This window comes from Brachycentrus maculatus, unplaced genomic scaffold, assembly GCF_059751285.1.
Source record: "Brachycentrus maculatus isolate JH-2025_06_01 unplaced genomic scaffold, ASM5975128v1 h1tg000005l, whole genome shotgun sequence".
Lineage (NCBI taxonomy): Eukaryota > Metazoa > Arthropoda > Insecta > Trichoptera > Brachycentridae > Brachycentrus > Brachycentrus maculatus.
In genome coordinates, this window is record NW_028280760.1 from 1,051,750 (window position 1) to 1,076,861 (window position 25,112).

The 25,112-nt window shown below is 37.0% G+C and overlaps 1 protein-coding gene across 4 annotated transcripts in view; it reads right to left on the reverse strand.

Moving 5' to 3' along the window:
• The window catches only part of Oatp74D (Organic anion transporting polypeptide 74D), a 52,572-nt gene that overhangs the window by 26,111 nt on the left and 1,349 nt on the right, over positions 1–25,112 (reverse strand). Inside the window, exons 2-3 of one of the 4 annotated variants that reach the window (XM_088256477.1) lie at positions 16,290–16,446; positions 619–1,328 (exon numbers count right to left, since the gene is read on the reverse strand). In XM_088256477.1, coding sequence (XP_088112603.1) covers positions 619–1,315 — 697 coding nt within the window. In that variant the 5' untranslated portion in view covers positions 1,316–1,328; positions 16,290–16,446. Of the gene's footprint in view, positions 1–618; positions 1,329–14,999; positions 15,538–16,289; positions 16,447–25,112 lie in introns of those variants that run through there. The other 3 variants (XM_088256453.1, XM_088256469.1, XM_088256461.1) reach the window with 3 other exon arrangements.

Genomic DNA, 25,112 nt, shown 5'->3' on the forward strand with positions numbered 1-25,112 from the left:
CAGGTTTGTCGAAGCGCTTTTTAGAACTGCCCATTACAAGACAATGATAATTACTCTTATGTGATAGTCGACGCCAGGTGAACCTGACATGACACGAAAAGAAGAAAAAAATCCAACTGACTAACCATCACGATACTTTCCCACAGGTGTTCCCCTCAGAGAGAAAAGAACGCCACCAATATGCCTTTGCAAACAATCTTTGTCTCTTCCAGATTCATCCATTTCCTCATACATACATACCCGCCGATTATTCGGGCTCCTGACTTGACCACTTTCAAATATTTCATAATCGATCGTGCCAAATTTTCCTAGGTCTTACTGAATCAAATTCGTCTCATAAATTTGTTTTACTATTCTTTCTTCAATCATAATTAACCTCATAATCATTCTGAAGATGTCAAGTAAGTGGAGAGGGTTATTTAATGTATTTATTGAAATATACTAGCAATGATATTGACATTGAATACAGTTAAATTAAATGAGATGAAGAATTTGCGAGCGATTGGAAATATCGATATTTAAAGTAAGGACGGTTCGTAAAACTCATTTTTATTTTTTCGTTTGCAAGAATGGATCTGAGAAAGATCTATAGCGATAAAGAAAGAGAGAGGCACTCACCCATGTAGAGCGGCGACTCGCGGCTGGCCACGTTGTCGTCGATGTAGGGGATGCCGAGGGTGGAGATGGCCGTCTGGCCCACGCCCACGGCGAACAGGCAGGCGAAGAAGATGGGCAGCACGACGGCCGTCATGTGCGAGTGCGCCGTCTGCTCGTCCAGCACGCGGCGCTCGCACGGCGCCCCCTGCGCGCCCGGCGCCGCGCACAGCGCCGGCGCGGCGGCCGGGCCGGGCGCGCTCGCGTTGCCGCCGTGCAGCACGTGGCTGCTCTCCAGCAGGCGCTCGCCCAGCATGAAGTGCGGCAGCGCGCAGCCCAGGCAGCCGGCCGCGAACAGCACCATGCCACACGCGATCCAGCGCGGCCGGTGCCCGCGCCCCGCGAAGTACGTCAGCAGCAGCGCCGTGCAGATCTGGCCCACCTCCGTGGCGGCCAGCAGCGTCCCGGTGGTCTTGGACTTGATGCGGAACAGCTTTTCGATGGTGGTGATGACGCTCACGAAGTACGTGTAGAACATGCCCTGCAGCACCCAGCCGGACAGGAACACCACCATGAACACGTGCGTGGACTCGAAGACGCGCGCCCAGCGCGGCCGGCACGAGCCCAGCCCGCAATGCTCCTCGGGTCGCGGGCCGCCGCGCGCCATCAGCGCGCCTTCCTCCTCGGCTTCCGCCGCCTCCGCCTTCCCGTTAGTCTTCATGCTGCCGGTACACCTGCAACAGTCCGCCGTTAGTGCCGCGAGGAGGATCGGAGTGTCGCCTCTCGAGCGCCCACCCGAGAGCCGAGCGCTACACCTAATTCGCGCGAAGGTTAACGTGTCATTGCACCGCGCACCGCCGCAAGTGAAGCGATATTATTTCCAAACGCCGACAAGACGGCCTTCGGTTTTTTTACTGACGAAGCGAGTGGTCTCTCGCGAGGGTTCTCCCTCTTGCGCTCTGCACCGTACGCTACAGCCCGAGCCGCGACACTGGCGTGTCAGATAGTCTTTGTATCTACGTACGACAACGCGGCTACAAATCCTTCGGAAACTAACCTCAAATAATAATTTTAAATTATTCATAAATTTTCCACAGCAGCTTACTGGCAAGACAGTAAAATACTTTTACTTTAAATAGCTAGAGAACAAATCAAAATGTTATTCGTGGAAGCCGTTCGAGCATTTATTATGAAAGTCGTTTAAACAAAATTATTGAAAGTCGTTAAAAAGTGGCAAAATTGTTGATTTGTTTCTGAAAAAAATAATGAATGATGATTGTAGTCTTGTGGTTAGTGTCGCGGACTCGGAGTTTCTGGGTTAGAGAGCCCAGTGAAAATGGTACGAAATTGAAATGTTTGGAAGAAATGAATGACAGCTGAACGAAACAATGGGTATTTTAATCATGTATGAGTGTACTAAAAATATTTTAAAAACTTTGACGATAACGTTAAAAAACTCAAATGTTCTACTAGACGTTTACCTACATAACTGGCATGTTGAGATATATGTTGTCTTCATTACGATACAAACGCCCTCTAAACGGCTGAATGCCGTCTCATCCACAAATATAATCTTTGAAGATGACAGTTTTGCATGCATTTGCGTATAAATTAAACTTTTTTAGTAGAATATCTCAGAACGTAAAATTTGGCAACCAGATGCCTTTCTTATCGTTTCAACGATTCAATCGTTTATAATACGCAGCTAAGCATACACTATTTGAGGCGAACTGTTGAAAGACACATTTTTATACCCACGTGCAATGAAATGAAATATTTCACATAATGTTTATATGAATAGTGAAAATTGTAACAATCTACACCTAGTTTTATCATTATTTATTTTAAAGACACTGGATTATTCCCCCCACGGAAGATGTATCAATTATAGGTGTCTCCACTAGAGATGACACAACTATCGTTTTATACGGAAGAAAATGGAAGACTTATAAGTATCCTGGGGCTTACGCAAATTTCGAGATAAATTTTTGACATCTCATCAAAGATGAAGAAGAATATGGAAGTCTGGGCATTTACGGGGCTGACGACCGTCATAGGCTGGTTTAAGTGATCACTTTACACACGTGTAACATTCACCAATTCTACCCATTATTGACAACCCCACTACTCAAATTCTTGGAAGTTCTATATATATGAACCAATTTTGAAACATTATTATTGAATCACTAGAACTTCAATAGAGACGATTGATAGATTGGTGAGATGGAAAGAAGCTTTTTTTTTAGCAGAAACTCTTTTATTAGTATGTGAGGTCCGATTATAATCACACGCATGAGAAACGCCAGAAAATATCATTTTCATTTTCGTTTTTATTATTTAAGTTTATAATATGAAAATAACTCCTGTAATTGGAGATAAACCAGATTTTGTGAACAAGTATTTGGACACACTCAAAAATTAATAAAAAATTGTGATAAAAACTAATATTAAAATCTTAAATCTACTAAAGTAATTCGCCGATGTCGAAGTTTTCGACAGAACGTTGCATCCGAAAACGCGCGTGTTTTTATATACCTCTGATAGGAAAAACATGTTTTTTTTTTACGTTTTGACCTCAATGGCAGCGTCATCTGTTTAACGTAACCGTAACACAAGCAATAATTTGCGCATAGCGGACAGCGCGCTTCTTGACAGCTGCTGAATGCATTTAAGATGCTTCGCGAGAAGATTCAATCATTTTTCAAACCTTTGCATAAATTAACATATTTTCGTCAAATATAAAAATCAACAATGTATGATAAAAAAAGTCCACAGCCAATTAGTGGAGGATATTTGGCTTGGAATATTTTATCTTTCAATTAGGCAACAAAAAAACAAATCCGCGACCTAAGAAACTTACAATAAATACATTATAATTTTAAAAATAAAAATAATAAGTAACTTATTATTATTTGATTTTCAGTCGTCGGACATAAATCCTATGCTAAATTTATGGTAATTTTAGGACAAAAAATTACCATACAATGGCGTAAAGACGAAAAATGGGGGGTTATACGATACATGTGGAAAATTCAAGCGCAAAAATAACATTTACTTTATTAAAATATTACATTGAGATCACAATTCATTATGCATGATCAGAGAGGTCAGTAAACCTTTAAATATATGCAAATATTTATTTGTGATTTTTCCTATATTATATTTACAAATTGTATTCTCAGGTTAAGCGAAAATATCGATTTATTTTGAATGACGAAGACCGAGGAAAAGTTGGCACGATCAAGTATTTCAAATACTTGGAAGCGACCAGAATCGCTTAATATGTATGAGGAGATGCATGAATGTGGAGGATGCGAAGATTGTTTATGAAGATAGATCGGTGTGGCGTTCTATACTCTCTGCCTACCCCTGCGGGGAAGCGGCGCATTGGTTAGTTAGTAACTTAGTTTATGTATGTACATATAAAATTAATAAAAGTTGTTTATTTTTAAAAAATGTTACTACCACTTGTTGAGTTTTATTTCATTACACATGACTAGTTTCGAAACCTAAATACAGTTGTTTTCATCAACAGGTCAATATAAAAACTAACGAGCAAAAACAAATCCGGTATATGGGTGGGTGGGGAGGAGGTTAACATCAAATTTACTAAGTCGACGACAGCGCGGCTGTCCAAACTTAAAACACAGTAAGAAACATTTTTTTGCAGTACGTTTTTTTTTGCATTTTTGGATTAAGTAGAATCTACTTAGTCCAAAAATGCATAAAAAACGTACTACAAAAAAAATGTCCCTTACTGTGTTTTGAGTTTGGACAGCCGAGCGTCCCTAAGCTCGACTAGAGAAGGCGCTATGTGGTGGCCATGTGGGTCAGCTGACTGCAGAGCCGGCGAGGCGGCTAGCCGGCGCGGCCCGCCTCGGGAGAAACGTCCGCTTCGAGTTTTTACTTTCCATATCTCCGGCGGCAGCCATCTGCAACTTCTAGCCTTTTCACTTTTCAACTAGTTGCGATAAATTAATAATCAAATCGTTTCACTTTTATGCGACTCCGCTACAGTAATGCGATCGTAACTCACTAATCAGCCGACGTACCCGCGATGTAATTTCCCACTCTCTAAAGCGCTTACGACAAGCGGCGTAAGCGCGTGGTTGTCTGACCATCTTCAAACCGTCGCCATACCCTCGACTGGTGCTAAGCTCCTGGTACCTGAAGCGCAGGACTGATCACCTTGCCGCAGTATAATGCACGATCAAGTTTTTTTAAAGAGATATATTTGTAATTAATGTTTTACTTAGTAAATACCACTATTTCTTAAAATCTACCGTGACACGTGTTTCGATGCATTCCGCATCATTTTCAAACACCGTAAATGATGAAAATGATGCGGAATGCATCGAAACACATGTCACAGTAGATTTTAAGAAATAGTGGTATTGACTTAGTAAAACATTAATTAAAAATGGATAGATTTTACCACAAAGTGACTACCGAATCAATTAATGAGATATATTTGTGTTTTTATTATTTACAAAAACGCTTCGATTTCATAGTATTTCTGTGAGCCTAAGCGGCTCATTATCAAAAATAGGTATCAAATTGTGGTAGAGTGGGTTTAAACCCAGAAACTTTGACTTAAGAGACACTAACCACGGGACCACAACCCGACACCACTTAGATCTGATGCAGTATTGCGCCAGCGGTAACCACATTTCGAATGCATTCAGACGAATGTGCGGCAAAACCATGTATGATAGATGTTGATATGTGTCGCCTACTTTCAAAATCCGCCAGATCCATGTAAGTTGATTTTACAAAAAATGCAAAATTCTCCGGGTAACATTTATGTTCAAAAGATTTGTCTATCTTTAGATAAAATATTTTGAAATAATAAATTTTCCCATTTTTTTAGAAAATTATTCAGAATTAAAAAAAAACACAAGACCCAAACCGATAATGACGTCATCTTAATTTTTGACCTATCTCTGATTGGCCGATATGGGTCAGAAGGCAAGTTCCATGATTATAGCGGAATTTGAAGTATTTTTAGCAGGGTTTTCAAGTAAATATTTTTTTTTACACTATAAAACCCACAATTGGCATTCTTATTAAATTAGATCTGGCGGATTTTGAAAGTAGGCTTATATACTCGTATTTGGAAAATAATGCGAGACTGAAATAAGCATTATCGATAAAATGATAACGACTCCTGACCCGGCCGCTTTCAAGTATTTGACGTACCTGATCATGCCAAGTTTTCTTCTGGCCCTATTTCCAACTACATTCGCCTCATAAATGTGTTTTACCGTTCTTTTCTCACTCATTCGTTCCACATATTTAAACCATCTCAACACACCTTTCTTAATTTATTCGAACAAAGTATTTTCATATTATTATTATTTTAGGGAGTGAGTTTTTTTTTTAATTTCTTATAATTTTTAATCATAATCAATACTATAGGCAACCATTTTCTTGAAAAAAAAATTTACATCAGTAAATATGCCTTATATTAAAATTATCCATGTTTTATTTCGTGGGTTTTCTTTGACAGCGTCATCACGATGACGTCCATAAACTTTGTTTTAAGTTAAATGTCGTGGGTAAAATTGGAAAATAATCTGAAGTGTGGTTTTAGTGCGTAAATGCAACCACAGAAGACAGTACAAGTGCCATTTTAGAAATAATTGTCACCGGACTTAAAGTTATAAGGAATTTTTATTCGGACGATTATGTACGGCCACACTTCCGGACGGGTTAAAGATGTCTTTGGAAAATTATAAACCAAGCTAACAACAGTGGAGCTTAGTATCCAATATTTCCGAGCAAACGCTTCCTCAATACTAAGTCCATTCCGCAATCATACTGATCAGGCAGTATCCAAATATCTCGCGCATATTGTGTATGTTGTAGGTGTACACCAACGACCAAAATTAAAATTCACTTCGCATAACTAAAACATGTGCCTTCAGTTGTTCTATCGGATAGAATTTAGGTTAATATGCTAATTATTATTCCAACACTGCCGGGATTCACTTTACTCCGTCAACTACGCTAGTTGATGGCGATTTTCTTTTTGGTTTATAAGGACGAGTAGAACAAACTCTGAACAAAGTTAAAGGTTATAATCAAAATGTAACTTTGTATCAAAATCACTATAAATATTGTATTATAACTTGGTTCTTTATAAAGACTGATTAATCAGTCTTAATAAAGATGCGGTTAGCTTCAAAACCGGTAGACATTATAATTAAGTTATAATAAAATATTTATAGTGTAACATTTTAATTATAAAATGGAAAATCACAAAGTTAGTGCTTCAAATATAAATAATACAGATGTCTTAACTTGATATGAAACATCTATCGTTCCTCTTTACATGAAAGAAGATTGAAGTCTGAGCATCCCAGGGCTTACGACCTGGCATTTGTCTGTTCAAGGTGTAACGTTCACCATTCCGCCAATTATTCTGACAGGCGCCGTGGCGTGGTTGGGTAGACGCTCGACTGCGAAACTGGCGTCGCTGGTTCGATTCCCGCCAAGTACAAAATAAATTGAAGAATAATTTATTTTCAATTGGTCTGAGAATTTACCTTCCCTATCCTTACTATCCTACCTGCAGACAAGCCTTTAAAAGTAGAGGCTTTGCGGGCTATACCTTTAAAAAAAATGAACATCCATATTGCATTAATTCGTGAAACCTGTAATGGTCTCGGAACCTTCCACATGTGGGTACAATTTTTTGATACTCCTGGATTATGGCTGATTGCAGCGCCACCAGTCGAACAAAGCAAACAAAGTTCCTATATTTATCGTACATCAAAATTGGTTAACGATGAATATGGGAATTTTAATTTGTTCAACTCGACATAGTCAGCGCTGAGATCACTAAGATTGCAATTCGACATTGATATCGTGGTGTGTCTCTCATTTCGTACAATCTGTCTTTGTTCACATAATTTTGAGTGTGTCCAAATACATTTTCACAAATCAGAGTTTTCTCCGCTAAGTTCTTTTTAGATTTTTTTGACACCTCAACATATGTGGATGAAGAAGAATATGGAAGTCTGTGTATTTACAGGGCTTATGTAATCACTTAAGTAATCACCTTACACACGTGCAACATTCACCATTTTACCCATGAAAAAAACAACCTACTGAAATTTTCGAAACTCCTACATAAATATATGATCAATCTCATGACACAGTACATATGAGTTCACAACACCCGTCTATGTTGGATTGAGAAAACTTTTTTATTTAGCAGAGACCCTTTTATTTGAATGTACGCAAGATCCGAACCCCGGATTATTTTTACATTCAATAATTTGTTTAAATATTGTTCACATAATTTGTCTTTGACTTGAGGTTTAATCTTTCGCCCTTCCCCTTTTCCTCCCTTCCGACCCTCTTCCGGGTATTTTCAGAAATTTATAAATGTGGAATTTTGTATGCACTTGTTTTTTAATACTCGTATACATATCGTTCACTCCTTTCAAGAACGTCATAAATAAAAAAAACTAGATTTTTCAGGAGAACGTTTTTAAAGTTAAAAAATATAATACAATTGATTAAAAATAAATATCAAGCCACTTATTGAACTTTTTACATACTGTGCAACAGATCTTTTGAGGTTAAACCTGAAGGTTTTTCCTCCATTTGAAAAATAACTAGTTTATTTTTTTTTAATTAAACAATAACTTTTCTTCAAAATGCAAAAACAACACTTTCTGCCTTGTAGCGGCTAAATATTAAGTTTAAAATATGCCTCTTTTACTAGGATATAGAACATTTTCTGGGCATTCCGACAACATGCACAACTGAAAATTGACGATTTTTTATTTATGACGTTCTTGAAAGGAGTGAGCGATATGTGAATGACTTGATGTACTGTTCTGAAAAATTCCCAAATAAAATAAAATAAAATAATAAGGAAAATCCGGCGATAAGTCTATCGGGATGCAGGTAAAATACATATCCTGGGTTCACAAATTCCCCATTTGATTACTTTTGCTGTAATAAATTATACCTGGCTTTTGAAATTCGACGAATTAAATGTACATTAAAAATTCGCCAGTTGGTTCAATGAACTCTTTTCGTTCATTTATTTCATTCTTTCATCAATATATAACAATGAGTATCAAAATGTTTGCAGAAATAATATACTTGGCATGATAAAGTGTTTTAAATACTTATGGTAGATGTTTGAATGGTGATATAAGGAAATAATGCAAGGCTGAGATACATGAGTACATATTATAGATAAAATTAAGAACGCTGTGTTGAGATGGTTTGGGCATGTGAATCGAATCATTTAAGAAAGAATAGTAAATCATTTTGGAATTTTAATGATGTAGTTTTTTTTATAAAATGTTTTGATGTATTTTTATATGTTTTTAATTTTCAAATGAATGCCTCTATTTATCAAGTATTTTGCGGTATATTTGTTAATTATACCACTTAAAAAACAATTTAATTTAATACTTAAAACAAAGTTACATTTTAATTATAATATATTATTAGATTAAAACCAATATTTTTAGCTTTTCTACTTTATTTTTATTTGACCAGCGACCGGGTTTCGTCGTTACCGACATCATCAGACTGGTGATAAGTTACCGACATCATCAGACAGACCAGTCTGATGATGTCGGTAACGACGAAACCCGGTCGCTGGTCAAATAAAAATAAAGTGGAAAATCTAAAAATATTGGTTTTAATCTAATAATATATTAAAATGCAATTCCATCACGAAGTGTCAGTGGATAATATAAATCTATTTTAATTATAAAATGTAAAATCACAAAGTTAGTGCTTCAAATATAAATTATAATTTAATTTAACTTATTACATTTTCACGTTGATATGGGATGAAAGGAAGAGCGTTTTTTCTTTAAGGTTAGAAGCGGCGTGATGGTTAGCGAGTTAGTAAGAAAAAATTACATGACAGGAATCACTAATGACGAGGGTTCTAACTTATCACTTATACAGGCCAGAGATTCACGAAGAAACGTTTATTGAGATTCATTTGCATGTACAAGGTTTGGCCGAGGCAAGTGCATGGTGTCAGGATAGAGAAAAACTTGGCGAGCATTCCTAGACGCATCACGGGGTCAACAAACCAACATAATTATTTACAACATTTTGAGAGTGTCCAAATACTTGTTCACAAAATCTGAATGCTTAATAAAAAAGCTCATTTTCATCTCACCAATAGATGTCTCCAGTGAAGTTCTGGTAATTCAAGAACTTCAAACCCTTATCCGCACCCCAATGGTGCATAGGACACTTCATCATATAAACGCAGTGTTATCTTGATCGTCAACACATGAAGGAAAGGTGATCAGCCCTCAAATTCAGATTGACGACAACCACAATACTCAAATTTTAAAAACTTTTACATATATCATTGATATAATGACACTATACATGCAAGTTCACTAGAGTCATCTATGTTGGATTAAGAAAGCTTTTTACCCTGATTTTGCTGTTTTTGAGAGACCCTTTTTATTTTGATGTTTTTCTTACATACTGGGAACCGCCTAAAAATATGATGAAAATTTATGCAGTTTATAATATGACCATATTATTTTAATCACAACATTCTGAGTGTGTCTAAATACTTGTTTACAAATCTGGGTTTCTCCAACTGGGAGTTTTATTTTTACATTTTTGGCATCTAAACATAGATGCGTGTAAAGCGATCACTTAACCATGCCTTTTGACTATCGCGGGTCAAAAGGTCTACAAATACTTAGACTTAAACTTAGGTTCTTCTTCACCTACCATATGTTGAGATGTCAAAAATAGAATGTGTAATGTAATAATGGTGATACGAACGTCAAACTGATATCCGTAAGGAGTCAAAAAGTTATCTACATGGTGCTGCTCGACAGCCAATGCGACGTCACGAGACAGCTCTACATCTAGAACTGTTGGAGCGCAATGGGGAGGCTAGAGGTCAAGTAATCGAATCGTTTAGTGCAATGGGATTGGCGACGCCAGCCGCTCGGTGCCTGCGTAGCGACTGCACCGGCTTGCATAACGCGATGTGCGAGTACACAACTGGTACTATTTACACAGTAAATGCACTCGCCAGTGCAGTGCACCTAGCCACTCATCATGGTGATAATCTTCACTCTATCTACAGCGATAAGATTACGAGAGATATACCATACACATATGTGGTAGGAACAAATAGAGGACAATTATTTGTATGATAATCGTAAAGACAAAATGCCCTTCTTTTCATTCCATACGTGAAATGTAATTAATTTTACATTTAAATTGTTTCTTTCGTGGTATACTTTCGTGGTATAAATATACTTCAAGCAAACGAAAGTTTTTATTTGTAGTTAATAAAACATAGAACTATTGGCGTCAGACTTTTATTAGACAGATGATGCTCACTCCTTTCAAGAACGTCATAAATCAAAAATCGTCCATTTTCAGTTGTGCATGTTTTCGGAATGCCCAGAAAATGTACTAAATTTTTAACTTCATATTTATCCGCTACAGGGCAGAAAATGTTGTTTTTGCATTTTGAAGAAAAGGTTTAATTTGTTTGTTTAATTATTTTTTTAAATATACTAAATATTTTTCAAATGGAGAAAAAACCTTCAGGATTTACCTAAAAAGATCTGTTGCACAGTAAAAAGTTTAATAAGTGGCTAGATATTTATTTTTAATACATTGTATTATATTTTTAAACATTTAAAACGTTCTCCTGAAAAATCGAGTTTTTTTTATTTATGACGTTCTTGAAAGGAGTGAGCGATGTATCGGCTCCTGACACAACCGCTTTCAAGTACCTACATATTTGACATACCTTATCATGCTAAGTTTTCTCGGTCTTCCACTGCTTCTTTATCCAACTAGTTCGCTCCATAAATTTGTTAAACCGTTCTTTCCTCGCTCATTTGTTTCCGCGTGTCCAAACAATCTCAACACACATGTTTCCATTTTACCGATAATGCTTACCTCGGCTTTGCATTCATTCCTTGATTCGCCATCCGTTTGCTTTCTCGTGCAGTAATTGTCCTGACGAAGAGACGGGAACGTCGAGAAACCGGCAGACTAAAATATCGGTGAGCGGTTATATATTATACTAGTGCAACTAACATTTTGTTAATGTATATTAATCTGTCCACATTATGCTTAGTTTGTAATATAACCTACATTCATTCGCGGGTATTAAATGATAAATGGGCATGCAGGTTTGACGACTAGAACCACCGTGTCACGTGATCCGGCTCTGGTGTTAATAGAGGATTACACCTTTCCATTTTGATCATAAGCAGAGTGGCACGTTATATTTTTATAAACAACGTTTTGAGTGTGTCCAAATACTTGTTCACAAATCTGGATTATCTCCAATTATAGGAGCTACATATTTATCGTATTATTTTTTTGACATGTCAACATAGATGATGTCAAAAAGATAATATGATAAATAACGCCTATAATTGAAGATAATCCAGATTTGTGTACAAGTATTTGGACACACTCAAAATGTTGTTAATAAATTATCTGGTCAAATTATAAACAAAAATTAAAAAAATTAAAAGGATATTTTGTGGCGTTTCTCATGTATGTGTTTATAATCCAGGATTCGGACCTCACATGCAAATATAAGAGTTTCTGCTCAATAAAAAAGCTTCTTCGTCTCACCAATAGATGACACTGGTGAAAATTCTAGTGATTCTTGTACGATGTTTAAAAATTTTATCATATATATGGAAATACCAAGAATTTGAGTAGTGTGGTTGTCAATCATGGGTGGACTTGGTGAATGTTGCACGTGTGTAATAAGATCATCGCACCAGCTTATGACGGTCGTAAGCCTCGTAAATGTCCAGACTTCCATATTCTTTAAAACACTTCCAAATTCAAATAAAAGAAAAACACTTGTTTTTTTACCACTTGAGTTTATTTAATAATGACGAGTAGTTTCGGAAGTTTTGCTTCCATCTTCAGGCCTAAATATATTTTAGTTTATATTTAGACCTGAAGATGGAAGCATAGCTTCCGAAACTAGTCGTCATAATAAAATAAGCTCGAGTGATAAAAAAACAAGTGTTTTTCTTTTACAATTTCATTATGTCTTACCACAAAGTGAATGCCGAAACAATAAATAAAATGTCTTCTTCATCTATGTCGAGATGTCAAAATAATAATATTTTTATAGTGTCGCTTCCTCTTCGGATCTCGCGCGAAGGTCGCAGGCGTCCGCGAGTCTGTCCTAGTTACCAGCTTGGACCGAGTGTTCCATATTCGTGCTTTCTCCAAAATCTCGTTCTGCCTACAAGCTTCCTTCTCAAACTGACGACGGAAATCCACCGTCTCCGCGTGTCCACGAATGATACAGTTACCGATCGAAACCGCTTAGATCAGCACGGCTGTCCAAACTAAAAACACAGTAAGGGACATTTTTTTTGTAGCACGTTTTTTTTTGCATTTTCGGACTAAGTAGAATGTACTTAGTCCAAAAATGCAATAAAACGTACTACAAAAAATTGTCCCTTACTGTGTTTTGAGTTTGGACAGCCGAGCAGTCGGGGAATTTTTTTTAACCATTAATTAACCCAAAATATTTTTACGTAAGTCGATATTACCCCTCCCCCCTTTTTGAAAAGAAGACAATCAATGTACGTTTATTAAAAAGAAAACTTATTTGTTGAATTAATTTACACGAAAAAAAAGTTATATGAAAATAATAAGTATGTAATATACCTACAAACAAAACAAAATTCTCAAATTGGATCAAACGAAAATTCAGGTTTTCAGGTTTCCTTTTCAGTTTTTGGAGAAATGATGTTGCTTCATGTTTGATACAATTACTTAAAAATTGGGACTTTTTGATGTAAGAGCAATTTGAAGTCTTCGACGTTTAATCGATTTCTGAATTCTTTAAATTTATAAAAATACTAACACGTTTATGAAATAACAAACTAGAAAAAATTCTTAAATACCCCAATAATTCATTTTTACTCCATTTGGGGTAATTTAGCCCGGTTCCCCTTAGGCTTGCTTAGATATACCATACAAACATACAGCCTCATACTGAACTAGTCCTTGCCAATTATGAAACAGTTAAACTGCGTTCAATATATCACGAACAGTCGTTATATACTGATAAAATAGCAATTTTTAAAACGCTAAAACTATAGTCGGCTTAGTAATAGTTAGTGTCGAGTTGTGGTCGTTAGTGTCGCGGACTCTTGAGTCTGAATTTCTCGGTTCGAACCCACTCCACCAAAATTTGATACCTATTTCTAATAATGAGCCGCTTAAGCTCGTGAGCCTAAGAAAAAGTATGAAATTGAAGTATTTTTGTAAATAGTAAAAACACAAATACTTCTCTTTTTATAAAAAAAAATATAATTAAAATATCAAATATGAAATTCTTTTTTGTAAATACTAGTGCACACAGTTATCTTAGTGTGTAGCATTCACGCGTAGCTCATTTTTATACTCGCTTTGAGACAAGCGAGTATAAACACGAGTCGTCGAGGGGACTAAAGCTGAGTTTACTCGCAAGTTATACGTTCACTCTTGAAAACTCAATTATTCCTTTTTTGTATTTTTTTTTATTCATTACACTATTATAAAATATTGTGTCGAGAGTGTTAGGGTATACTTTATATTACGCGAAGATATTTTTAAGCCGTTTGTCTCATTATCGGCCGTACGCGCCTAGCTCGTATTCCGTACTGGATAAAAAGTCAAATGTACGCGTCTGGCGCGTATGCCGAAAACAACGTGTTAATGTTAATTCTACATTAATTTAAATACATTAGAACGAAATCGTGCAGTGTGAGACGATTATTATCATTTCTTAGCAAAAAGGAAAACATATTAAAATTATATTAAATCACGAGTCTCGGAGCTTGCACGAGTACAGTATCAGTAATGCCTTCCTTCGGTATTTCTTTGTCATTGCGAATGTCCAAATGTCATTCGTTCTCATTACGTACGTGATTATACGAGCACTCTAAATGTTCGCCGCTTTTCTAAGGCTTAACAAAGAGTTACTTATTTGCTCAAAATAAAATAAAAATTATTACAATAGTGTCTTGGCTCCCCGTTAAATACTATGCAAACAAAACTATACATGTAGCCGACTCGTGGTACAATGAATAGCACTTTTATCGTAGCATTCGTACACGCGAATTTTATTTTACATTTATGTATATTTTTCCCGATGAAAACGTCTATCGCGACTTTTTTCCTCAAAAGTAAAAAGTGTGCCTCAACTCGTATCGAATAATTTGTATAATATAATGAAAACATGTATACGAGTTAAATGTGTCAGTCGAGACATCCACTATATAAAAATAATTCCACTAAATAAATAAAGAAATATTACTTTATACTATATCTAGTTATTATACATAAAACGTGAGCATTATGCGATTCATTTTTTACACATAAAAAAATCAAGTACATACCCAAATGAGATTGTATAGTAGTGTTGTTTTAATCGGATAAATTCGTCAAAGAAAAATATTGATTTTTTTATTATTAATGTTTATAAACAAAGGAAAGCGAAACTTGTTCTAGTATTAGAATAAAACGCACCGTTGCCGAACGTTTAGTCGGAGAGGCACCACTCCGGTAGACGAGGAACTGTCAGCGCGCAGATCGCGGGACGGGCTCCGCGAGAGAATGTCCCACTAGGCGACTCGGCACTAGGCGCGACAGCGCGCCCGGACACTCGAGCGTGCGCTGGGCACGGCGCGTAGGCAGACCAGCGGCGGACGCAGTCGCGATTCTCGCGAGAAAGTGAACGCTGACCCCGTTGGGCCCGCGGTACAATTAGCGCCGCAAGTGGGCCGCGATCTTTCGAACGGCCGAAACCGCGAACCTACGAAAGAGAAAGTAGTCCCCGAGCGTCCTGGCGGCGTCCCGCGGGTCCCGCGGCGGCGGTGGGCTGGCGGACGACGGACGGACAGCACGAGCGCGCGCTCGGGCCACTCTCGCTCCACTGCGGCCACTATCTGCGGCCTGCTCCTGGTGCTCGCCGCCCCCGCCCCCCGCCGGCCTCCCGCCCGCCGCGGGCCGCCGGCACCTCTTCTTCGCGACTTCTTCCAATTACCAAAGTGCGGACAGTCAAAACTAGAGCGCGCGCACCTCGCGTCCAGTCCTGTCGAGCCCGCCGCGCGGAGCGGAGTGGACTTCCTCCGGAGATGACGCCCGCCGCTTTTGCCGATTTGGAGAAAACGGCAGAAGCCGCGCGAAAGGCTTCCCCGTGTCTCACGCCAAGTCCCATATCTTCGTTCATTTTACATTTGTCGAGTGGAGTCTTCTTCGTATCTCGTATCGAGTCCCCCGACGTCCTTGTCCTACCTCGTATGTTCCGGAGCCAGATCTGCCTTCTGCCCATGCCTCGTCAACCCTCTATTTCGCTTTTAATGATTAGGTGCAATCCTCTAAGCGCATGCCCCAGATAGGACACTTTCCGAACTTTGATATCAGCCACCAACCGAGTATGAATTTAAGAAGTTAGATCTATCCAGGTCGACCCGTTTGTTCCAGCTACAACCGCGTGGCAGTAGAATAAAAAAATCGTGTTTGACAACTCGAGCTTGATAAGTTCAATAAGATCAATTAGTTACCTTGACATTGAATCATTGATCAAAATATTAATATTTATAGTCGTTGCCTAAATGAAATGTAGAGTAATGGCTAATTTATGTACGAAGCGATAACATTAATTTTATTTAAATATAATTACGTACAAAGGTTATTATTCTTCTTCTTCTCGTAGGTTAGTCCGGATGAGGGTTGACGCCTTCTCTAGCAAAAACGTCTTCCATCGCCGTCTGTCCTCGCGGGCAGCCAAGCGGTGGCACACCGTGGCCCCATCGTCTTGTGGGTCTCCTCGAGCAGTCGTACCTATAGGTATGAGACACAACGCACGTTTGAGAGACATTATTTGGACGTGTGCGGCCACCGTTATCTGACAGTTTTCAAAAAGCTAAGATTTTTTTCATTGATTCTAGTCAGACGAGTTTAACCGATTTTATCCTGAGATTTTTTCTTGTACTTATGTGATAAAATTACTGAATACTTTTATGAAAAATTGATACTTTTTATTAGGTGTGTACAAAAACGACAATATTTTTGTCATGTCCCATAAACCTCATATGATACATTCTCACCTGAATAAATTTAAAGACAATATGGGTACCTATTCAGAGGAGCAAGAAGAACGTTTTCACCAAGATTTGATGGACTCCGAAAGACGACAACGAGAATACGATGGGAGATTACATTTGGGTCTACGAGAAAGCCCATACAAACATAAGAGAACTAGTAGAAATATTCATTTTACTTGTATTTTTGTTGTTGTTATTTTATTATATTCAATTGTTTATCACAATTCTTTATTTACTTTGACTTTGATGATCAACAAAAACATTGTTAATCGTAATTTAAAAAAAATTAATTAGTATTTTTTCTTGAAAATTGGAAAACTTCTCTAGTTTCTACAATAGGAAACTTTGACCAGAAATATAGCTTTTTTTCCTTTACTTATAACATAGGAGAAACCAAAATTTCACATGCAAAAGCCAGACCCAAAAATGGTGTCGATCGGTGTAATTCACTCTTTAATCTGCCTGAGGAATACTTTTTTAAATTAATTTTAAAGTAGACATTTTTCATTTGATTCAATTAAAATTCAGACTTCAAGGAGAGAGGCTGCATCAGAAGACAATTTTCAAAAAAATTAGTATATAAATGTTTTTTTAATTAGTATATAAAGTTGCAGTCACTATCGATATATCACTTCTTTCGACTTTCTGCAAAAATGCCCGCGGTGTGTTATCTATCTGCGTAACATGTGAAAGGATTTAATAATTGAACTCACCAGACTATCCGCCATTCAATTCATAATGAGATTCAGAAGAAAAAATCATCAGCTGGTTCATAAAAATCGATTTTCCAAACCGAATACGTAGAGATACGAGTACAAATGAATTTTTCCCGTTTTGATATGTAAAAATGTAAAATAAACATATTCCATGTGTTTATTTTAATGAAAATGTTGTTAAGACATGATTGAAGCTATCATCAACATAAAAGCGTCAGTACAAAGGACCAAAATGTTGTGAATAAAATAACTAGTAAACTAACTAACTAAATAACCATCACGCCGCTCTCCGCAGAGGTAGCCAGAGAGATAGAACCCAACACCAATCTGCCTTTGCAAAAATTCTTCGCGTCTTCTACATCCATGCATCATTTCATACATACCCACCAATTATTCCAACTCCTGACCTGAGATCATGCCCAAGTATTTGACATACATGATAATTCAAAGTTTTCCTCAGTCTTCCTCTGCTCCTTTTTCTAACTACATTCACCACATAAATTTGTTTTACCGTTCTTTCCTAAATAATTTGTTCCACGTGTTCAAACCATCTCAACACACAATTCTTATTTTTTTCAAGAGGGCAACAGGTTGTTGCCGAAACTAGTTGGTTAGTAAAAATGTGAGTGGATCAAAACACAAAGTCTTTTATTTCTCAAAATAATATATCAATATGATCCACAAAGTTAATGCTTTCAATATTTAAAAAAAACTATTTTTTTTCGATGTTTTTTTGTTGTCTTTATTAAAATGCCAGCCAAATGCCAGGTCATAAGCCCTGAACGCACAGACTTCCATCCTCTTTCATATCAAGTTGAGACACCTATAAAATAAAAGACACGCGGGGACCTCCAGAACGAAGCAACGAAGCATTATTTATACAACATGCAAGTCGTGCTGCGACTGCCAAAAAAGAGCAACTCGGTTGTTTTAGTAACCCTGACACGTGTTCTGTATACTTTGCGATTGAAAATAAATAAATAATAATAATAATAATAAAACGCGCTGGCCTTCTGGTCATTATACTTTTTTTTTCTAAACACGTTTGGTAAGCGAATCATTTAAAAGTTTTTCGCAGTCATGCCGGATTGGCGAGCGCTTGACGTATGCATGTAGGTATGGTATATATAAATTAATTAATTATGTATGGATTTATAACGAGTGTCTACTCACTCTAGAAGCCGAATTAATGAATATATAAATAATGAAAACAAAACAACGACAAAAAAGAGCTGTCCAGGGCTACCCTGCGGCTGAGCGCAGGAGCGGACTTCCGACCTCCGCAGGGGCGTTCCGGCAGGGGGCCGGAACGAGGGATTAAGGGTGATCTAACTAGCTAAGTAACCATCAGGCAACTTCCCCGTAGAACGCCACACCACTCTGTTTTTCCAAACATTCTTCGCCTCTTATTCATTCGTGCATCTCCTCATACAATCCCCAAGCAGCACTATACAAACTCCACCACTACCATAGCACTATTCACACACAACTACACAAGTGTTGTTTGCTAGCTCGTGTAGCAATTGTCCTGACGAAGAGACGGGCACATCTCGAAACCGGCAGACTAAAATCTCGCTGACTTATTATATACCAACATAATTAAGTAATAAAATATGAATTAACCACATTATGTTTCAACTAACTTACTAACTAACCAACTCGCCATCATGCCGCTTCTTTTTAGGAGTAGGCAGAGAGAATAGAAAGCCGCACCACTCTGTCTTTGCACACAATCTTTACCTCTTCCACATTTATACATCTTCTCATACATACACGCCGATTAATCCGACTCCTGACCTGACCACTTTCAAGTATTTAAAATACTTGACCATGCCAAGTTTTCCTCGGTCTTCACGTGCTTCTATTACCAACTACATTTGCCTCATAAATTTGTTTGATTATCCTTTCTAAATTCATTCGATTTACACGACCAAGCCATCTCGATACACTTTTCTTAATTTTATCGATGATGCTTATCTCAACCTTGCATTCGTTCCTTATACCACCATTCGAACATCTGTCATTAAACTTTTTGCCGCACATTCGTCTGAGAGAACGCATTTCGATTGCAGTCTACTTTCATATTTCTTTTGCCAACTCCCTGCTTCACTTCCATACGTTCTCTCTGACGCAAAATATCTTGCACTAAAAATCGCGTGCGTCCTTGAACAAAGTGTTTCACAATTAGCACAAAGCAAAAAAACTAGTACCCGCGTACTAAAAATATAAATAAAATATTGCAACTTTGCATATTGATGAGGAACATGTGTAATAAATTGCCTAATGCGCATAAATACAATTTAAATCTTGCAATATCGCATTCCGGTCGAAAACTGAGTATCTCGAGAGATCTATAGATACACATCGGCAGTCTCCAAGTGACACAAGCTTATACAAGTGTACGAGTATGAAAGTTTCCTAGCCAAGAGTACCATTCCTTCTCCATTTCCTTTTCCACATTTATTTATATTTTTTAGAGGTAAACAAATTCAAATTTCCCGCAATAAATTTATGGTGGCACCTGCCGTGTTGCATGTTGCGCCATCTTGTTGAAACCACAGCCCTGTCACATGAATGCCATTTAACTGAGGTACGAAGAAGTCAGTAATAATCGTTCTGTAGCGCTCTCCATTGACCACACCAAAGAGTGACTTTTAATGGATGTAAGGGCGTCTCGACAAAGGCTTCTAAGTGTTTTCCATTCCAAATTCGGCAACCCTGCATATTGACTTAGTAATTTAACAAGAAATTTGCCTCGGTAAACAAAAACAAAAATCGGTAAACAAAATTTTGCGTTGAAAAAGAGAATCAAACTGAATGTTGTTTTCGGCCACGAATGTTGTTCTACGACGCATAATGGTCATTCAGTATATTCATGGTTAAATGGAAAAACGTACTAACTACAAATCAACTGTCAACAGTAAAATTGACAGTCTGTAGATTTCAATCATTCACTAAATCGAAAGTCACCTTAACCTTATCAATGATAAAACTTAAATTTTTGTTATTTATTTTCACTGGGTGACCGCCAAATAAAATAAATGATTTTTAAAAAAAAACTTATCAATAGAACAGTCGTGATTATCTATGTTTATATTTTAAACAAATTTATCATATGCAGTTATCAATTCACCTTTACGTAACTAATCGAAATTATTTTGATTTAAATCTATTGATAAGGTGTTGCTGCATATAAACGCATATATGTACTCATGACCTAGACAACAATTATTTTATTGTCTCTAATGAGACATTAAAAACTGTAAGTATTATATTTTCCGGATACTGTGATTTATAATGTTTAAAAATATATAAAAAAAAATATAACACTATTAAAGCAATTTTTATGTCAAAGAATATATGAAAATTCATGGAAATGCAAAACTGGATTGGCCCGGAAATAGTCTTGACCTGAATCCTATCGAGAACTTGTGGCATAAAATGGCGATCGAAATAAATCAAATGAAGCCTTCGTCAAAGGAAAACAATAAAAACATCATCGGAAAAGTGTGGTTTGAAAAGTTTTCCCAATACTACATACAGAATTTGGTTAAATCCATGGTAAAACGTATTTTTTAAATTATGTGAGCATTTTCCAATTTTGTGCGAAAAAATCGTTACTTAATTAGCACTTTTTTTGGTAAATCCTCTTTAAAAAGTGTTGCTTTATAATTCGGACTGGAAAGCTATCAAGAAATCACAACCAAACAAAATATTATGTAAAAAAACTGATAATTTCTGACTGGAAAGATTTGACTGCTCGCTACTGTATATATTAAAACTTTTCTTTTTTTGAACCTTATAGCGGTATTTAATCGATCATGCAAAGTTTTTCGGGGTCAAAGATAAAAAAGATGATTACTAAGTCCCTATCACTATCAGCGGGGCATGTAAGTTAATACTAACCAGTGTGTACACACCACTATATTCTTATACCCAGGGTGACAGCGGTAGGAAAGTTAGTAGCTAACCTTACTAGGGGACCCCAGCCCCCTTAGGAAACCACCCGAACCGTCAGGCCCCGCGCTCTATACCCACCCCCAAACCCAAAGTCCTAAGGAGGAATACCAAACTACCCTATGCATTATATGAGTTCGGGTAGATGTAAAAGAAAATGTCAAATTTTAGCCTAGAAAAAAGCTACTCGACTAAGTGAAGGTATCTTGAATTATGGCGGGATATCTGACTAAATAAAACCTCGGGCATTTTTTTACATTTATGCTAAGTAAGCATTTATTTATTTATTTGATTTATTTGAATCTTACAAACTCAGCAAACAGTTGGGTGCCGCTAATTATATTCAAGTTTGAATGCACCAAAGAGCAACCGGGTACCTAGCTACCTTGTATAAGCATATCAATTTTAGATATTTAAATTGATACTTACCTAACTCATTTATATTTATAGCAGTATAAATAAGTGTAGATAGGATTCTGATACGTATTTAGAGAGGCCATTATTCTTCTAGCGAGACAGACAGCCTGCATTTGTTTAGTATAAGCCTCATGGTAATTTGACAACATACGAATTCAAAACGTGGGTGAATGTTCTCGACCGGCAAATAGTACCGATTTTTTAAATTTTATCAACACAATATTATAATAAAGAGTAAATGTTGTATTAATTAAAGTAACAAACCAACATCACGCCGCTTCTCCGCAGGGGTAGGCAGAGGAAATAGAACCTTATACCAATCTGTATCTGCACACAATCTTCGTCCTTTACACATCTTCTCCGGCATTCCGACTCCTGACCCGACCACTTTCGAGTATTTGAAATAATTGATCATGCAAAGTTTTTCTCGTTCTTCCTCTGCTCCTTTTTCCAACCACATTAGCCTCATAAATTTGTTTTACCGTTCTCTCCTCGCTCATTCGCTCCCCATGTCCAAACCACACCTTTCATAATTTTATCGATAATGCTTATCTCAGCCTTGCATTCTTTCCTTATTTCACCATTCGAACATCTATCATACATCGTTTTGCCGCATATTCGTCTAAAAATACTGTAAATTGAAAAGCGCCCTTAGAAAAGGTTATTTCTCACGAAAACGGCGGTACATATTTATTATATTTAGTGAATTTTCACTGCATGGAACCTCAAGGGACTCGTCTATTAACTACCACCAGGACCCAATGGGCGAGGAGTTATCATGATCGCTAATTGCGTAGAGACAGTGATAAGTCCTGCGCTGCGACAATTCCTAATTTTCAGAGAATTGGCGTTCTGAAAATATTAATAATACTCTTATCCACACCCCAATGGTGCATAGGGCACTGCGTCATATGACATAGTGTTATCTTGATCGTTTACACATGAAGGAAAGGTGATCAGCCCTCCGCTTCAGGTACCAGTCCAGGGTGATATTGAATAAATATTACAGTGAAAAAATCACTTATATTTATCTAAACCCCCCTGGGAATCGAGCCCGGGACCTCCAGAATGGTAGCCGAGCGTGCTGACCATTACACTACGCAGGCAGACAATATTGGATAACTTAAATATATCCGGTGTCTTGATGACCGAGACCTTTGGGGTGAAGTTCAGTGGTCTCGAAACGAAAAAGAAGAAGAAGACCGCAGCTCAGCAAAATGTGTGGTCAAGAAAACGTACCTAGTCCAGAATCGTTTATGTAGTTATTCACACAGTGAACGAGGAAATTGTAACCAATAAAATATTAATGTCTCAGCCACAATGAGATATTCTAGCATTTACATAGGTGACAAAGATGTAGTATGTCAATTATCATAAATAGATGTAAATATGTACTGAATCGATTGCGTAAGCGCTCCAGGGGACACTGGCCTACGCGTTCAAATATTGTACAATGTTTAAAGTATGTATTTATTCTAAAACGACAATTATTTGTATTCTACCATAGATAATGATTGATAGTTTCTGTACAGATTAAACGTTCAGGTCAAGTCAACGAACCCTCGTTGAGGTCGGATGATGAGAGTACTTGTGGATTGATTATGGACCGATGATAAACAACAGGATAAGGAAAAAACAAAAGCTTCAGTACCTACGAGTACTGCAGTCAAGCAATGGCAGACGACAACATTACACCAGATCATTGCGCGAAGCCTTTCAACGCAAATTGGAGTGCCTGAGGATAGTCAAACCAAAACTAGAAGACGATCAACAATTTCACGAAAACGACATCTTCCGATCCAACCTTATTTATTTACAACATTTTGAGTGTGTCCAAATACTTTTTCACAAATCTGGATTATCTCCAATTATAGGAGTTAATTTTCATATTATTTTTTTAACATCTCATTAAATATGAAGAAGAATATGGAAGTCTGGGCATTTACGGGGCTGACGACCGCCGTAGGCAATGTTGTAAATAAATTATCTAGTCAAATTATAAGCTTAAATGATAAAAGTTAAAATGATGTTTTCTGGCGTTTCTCATGTGCGTGATTATCCATTGTAATCCAGGATTCGGACCTCACATACTAATAAAAGAGTTTCTGCTCAATAAAAAAGCTTCTTTTCATCTCATCAATAGATGTCTCTAGTGAAGTTCTAGTGATTCAAGAATAATGTTTTAAAAAAATGGTTCATATATATAGAACTTCCAAGAATTTGAGTAGTGTGGTTGTCAAAAATAGGTAGAATTGGTGAATGTTACACGTGTGTTAAGTGATCACTTAAACCAGCCTATGACGGTCGTCAGCCCCGTAAATGCCCAGACTTCCATATTCTTCTTCATCTTTGATGAGATGTCAAAAAATAATCAACCTTATTTAGTTATTAAAACAGTCGAAAAATACATAAATAAAAATTTCTAAATCGCATCGCGCTTATTCAATCGTGTACACACATTAGTATTTAGAATGGATCATTGTGGAGTCAAAAGAGGCTCTGTTCTAGGTCCATTCCTTTTTGTCGAGTCATTCTCCAAACGCGCCTTTTGTTATTTGCGAATAATTAGAAACTTCTAATAGAAATCTCAAATATCAACGACGTGCGACAGCTAGACGAATTTTCAACGAAGTATATATTTTTCTTCATAATTATTGTCGATTACCCGAAAAAAAACACCTAAGTTCACACCTAATATGAGAAGTATTTTTTTTTATGATTAGCCAGTTTTTCTGATGAAATTTCCAAACAAATACTACTGCGGTGTGGCGGTAAGGTAAAATGACTTGCCATTTAAACTAATCGTCAATACAATTCAATAAAAAAAATCACCCATCCATTGAAGGAATTGAGGTTTATAAATAATATATCAACATAAATATATAAGACACAACACGAGGAAAAAAGAGAAATCAACCAATATGGAAGCTGACTCAGCATGTCACAAAATGTGCTCAATTCTGTGCCAAATAAACCAAGCAATTAGCTAAGACTCCGGTAAGCTTGTCTTTCCGTAAATGTCCAATTAATTGTTCCCAAGAAGTCTCGGAGGTCCCGAGTTCGATTCTCAGGGGGATAAAAACTTATTTAAATAAAAAATGTATTTATATATTTAAGTATTCATCACCTTGCCTTCATATTAATTACGATCAAGTTAATATGTCAATCTGATGCAGTGCCCTATGCACCACAGGGGTCAAACCTGCTTTATTGAAATATTTATTATAAAATACAACGTTTTATAACATTTTACAAAAAAAAATACCATATACAAATATATTCTTATGCTATGTCCTATTATGTCATGTTTTAG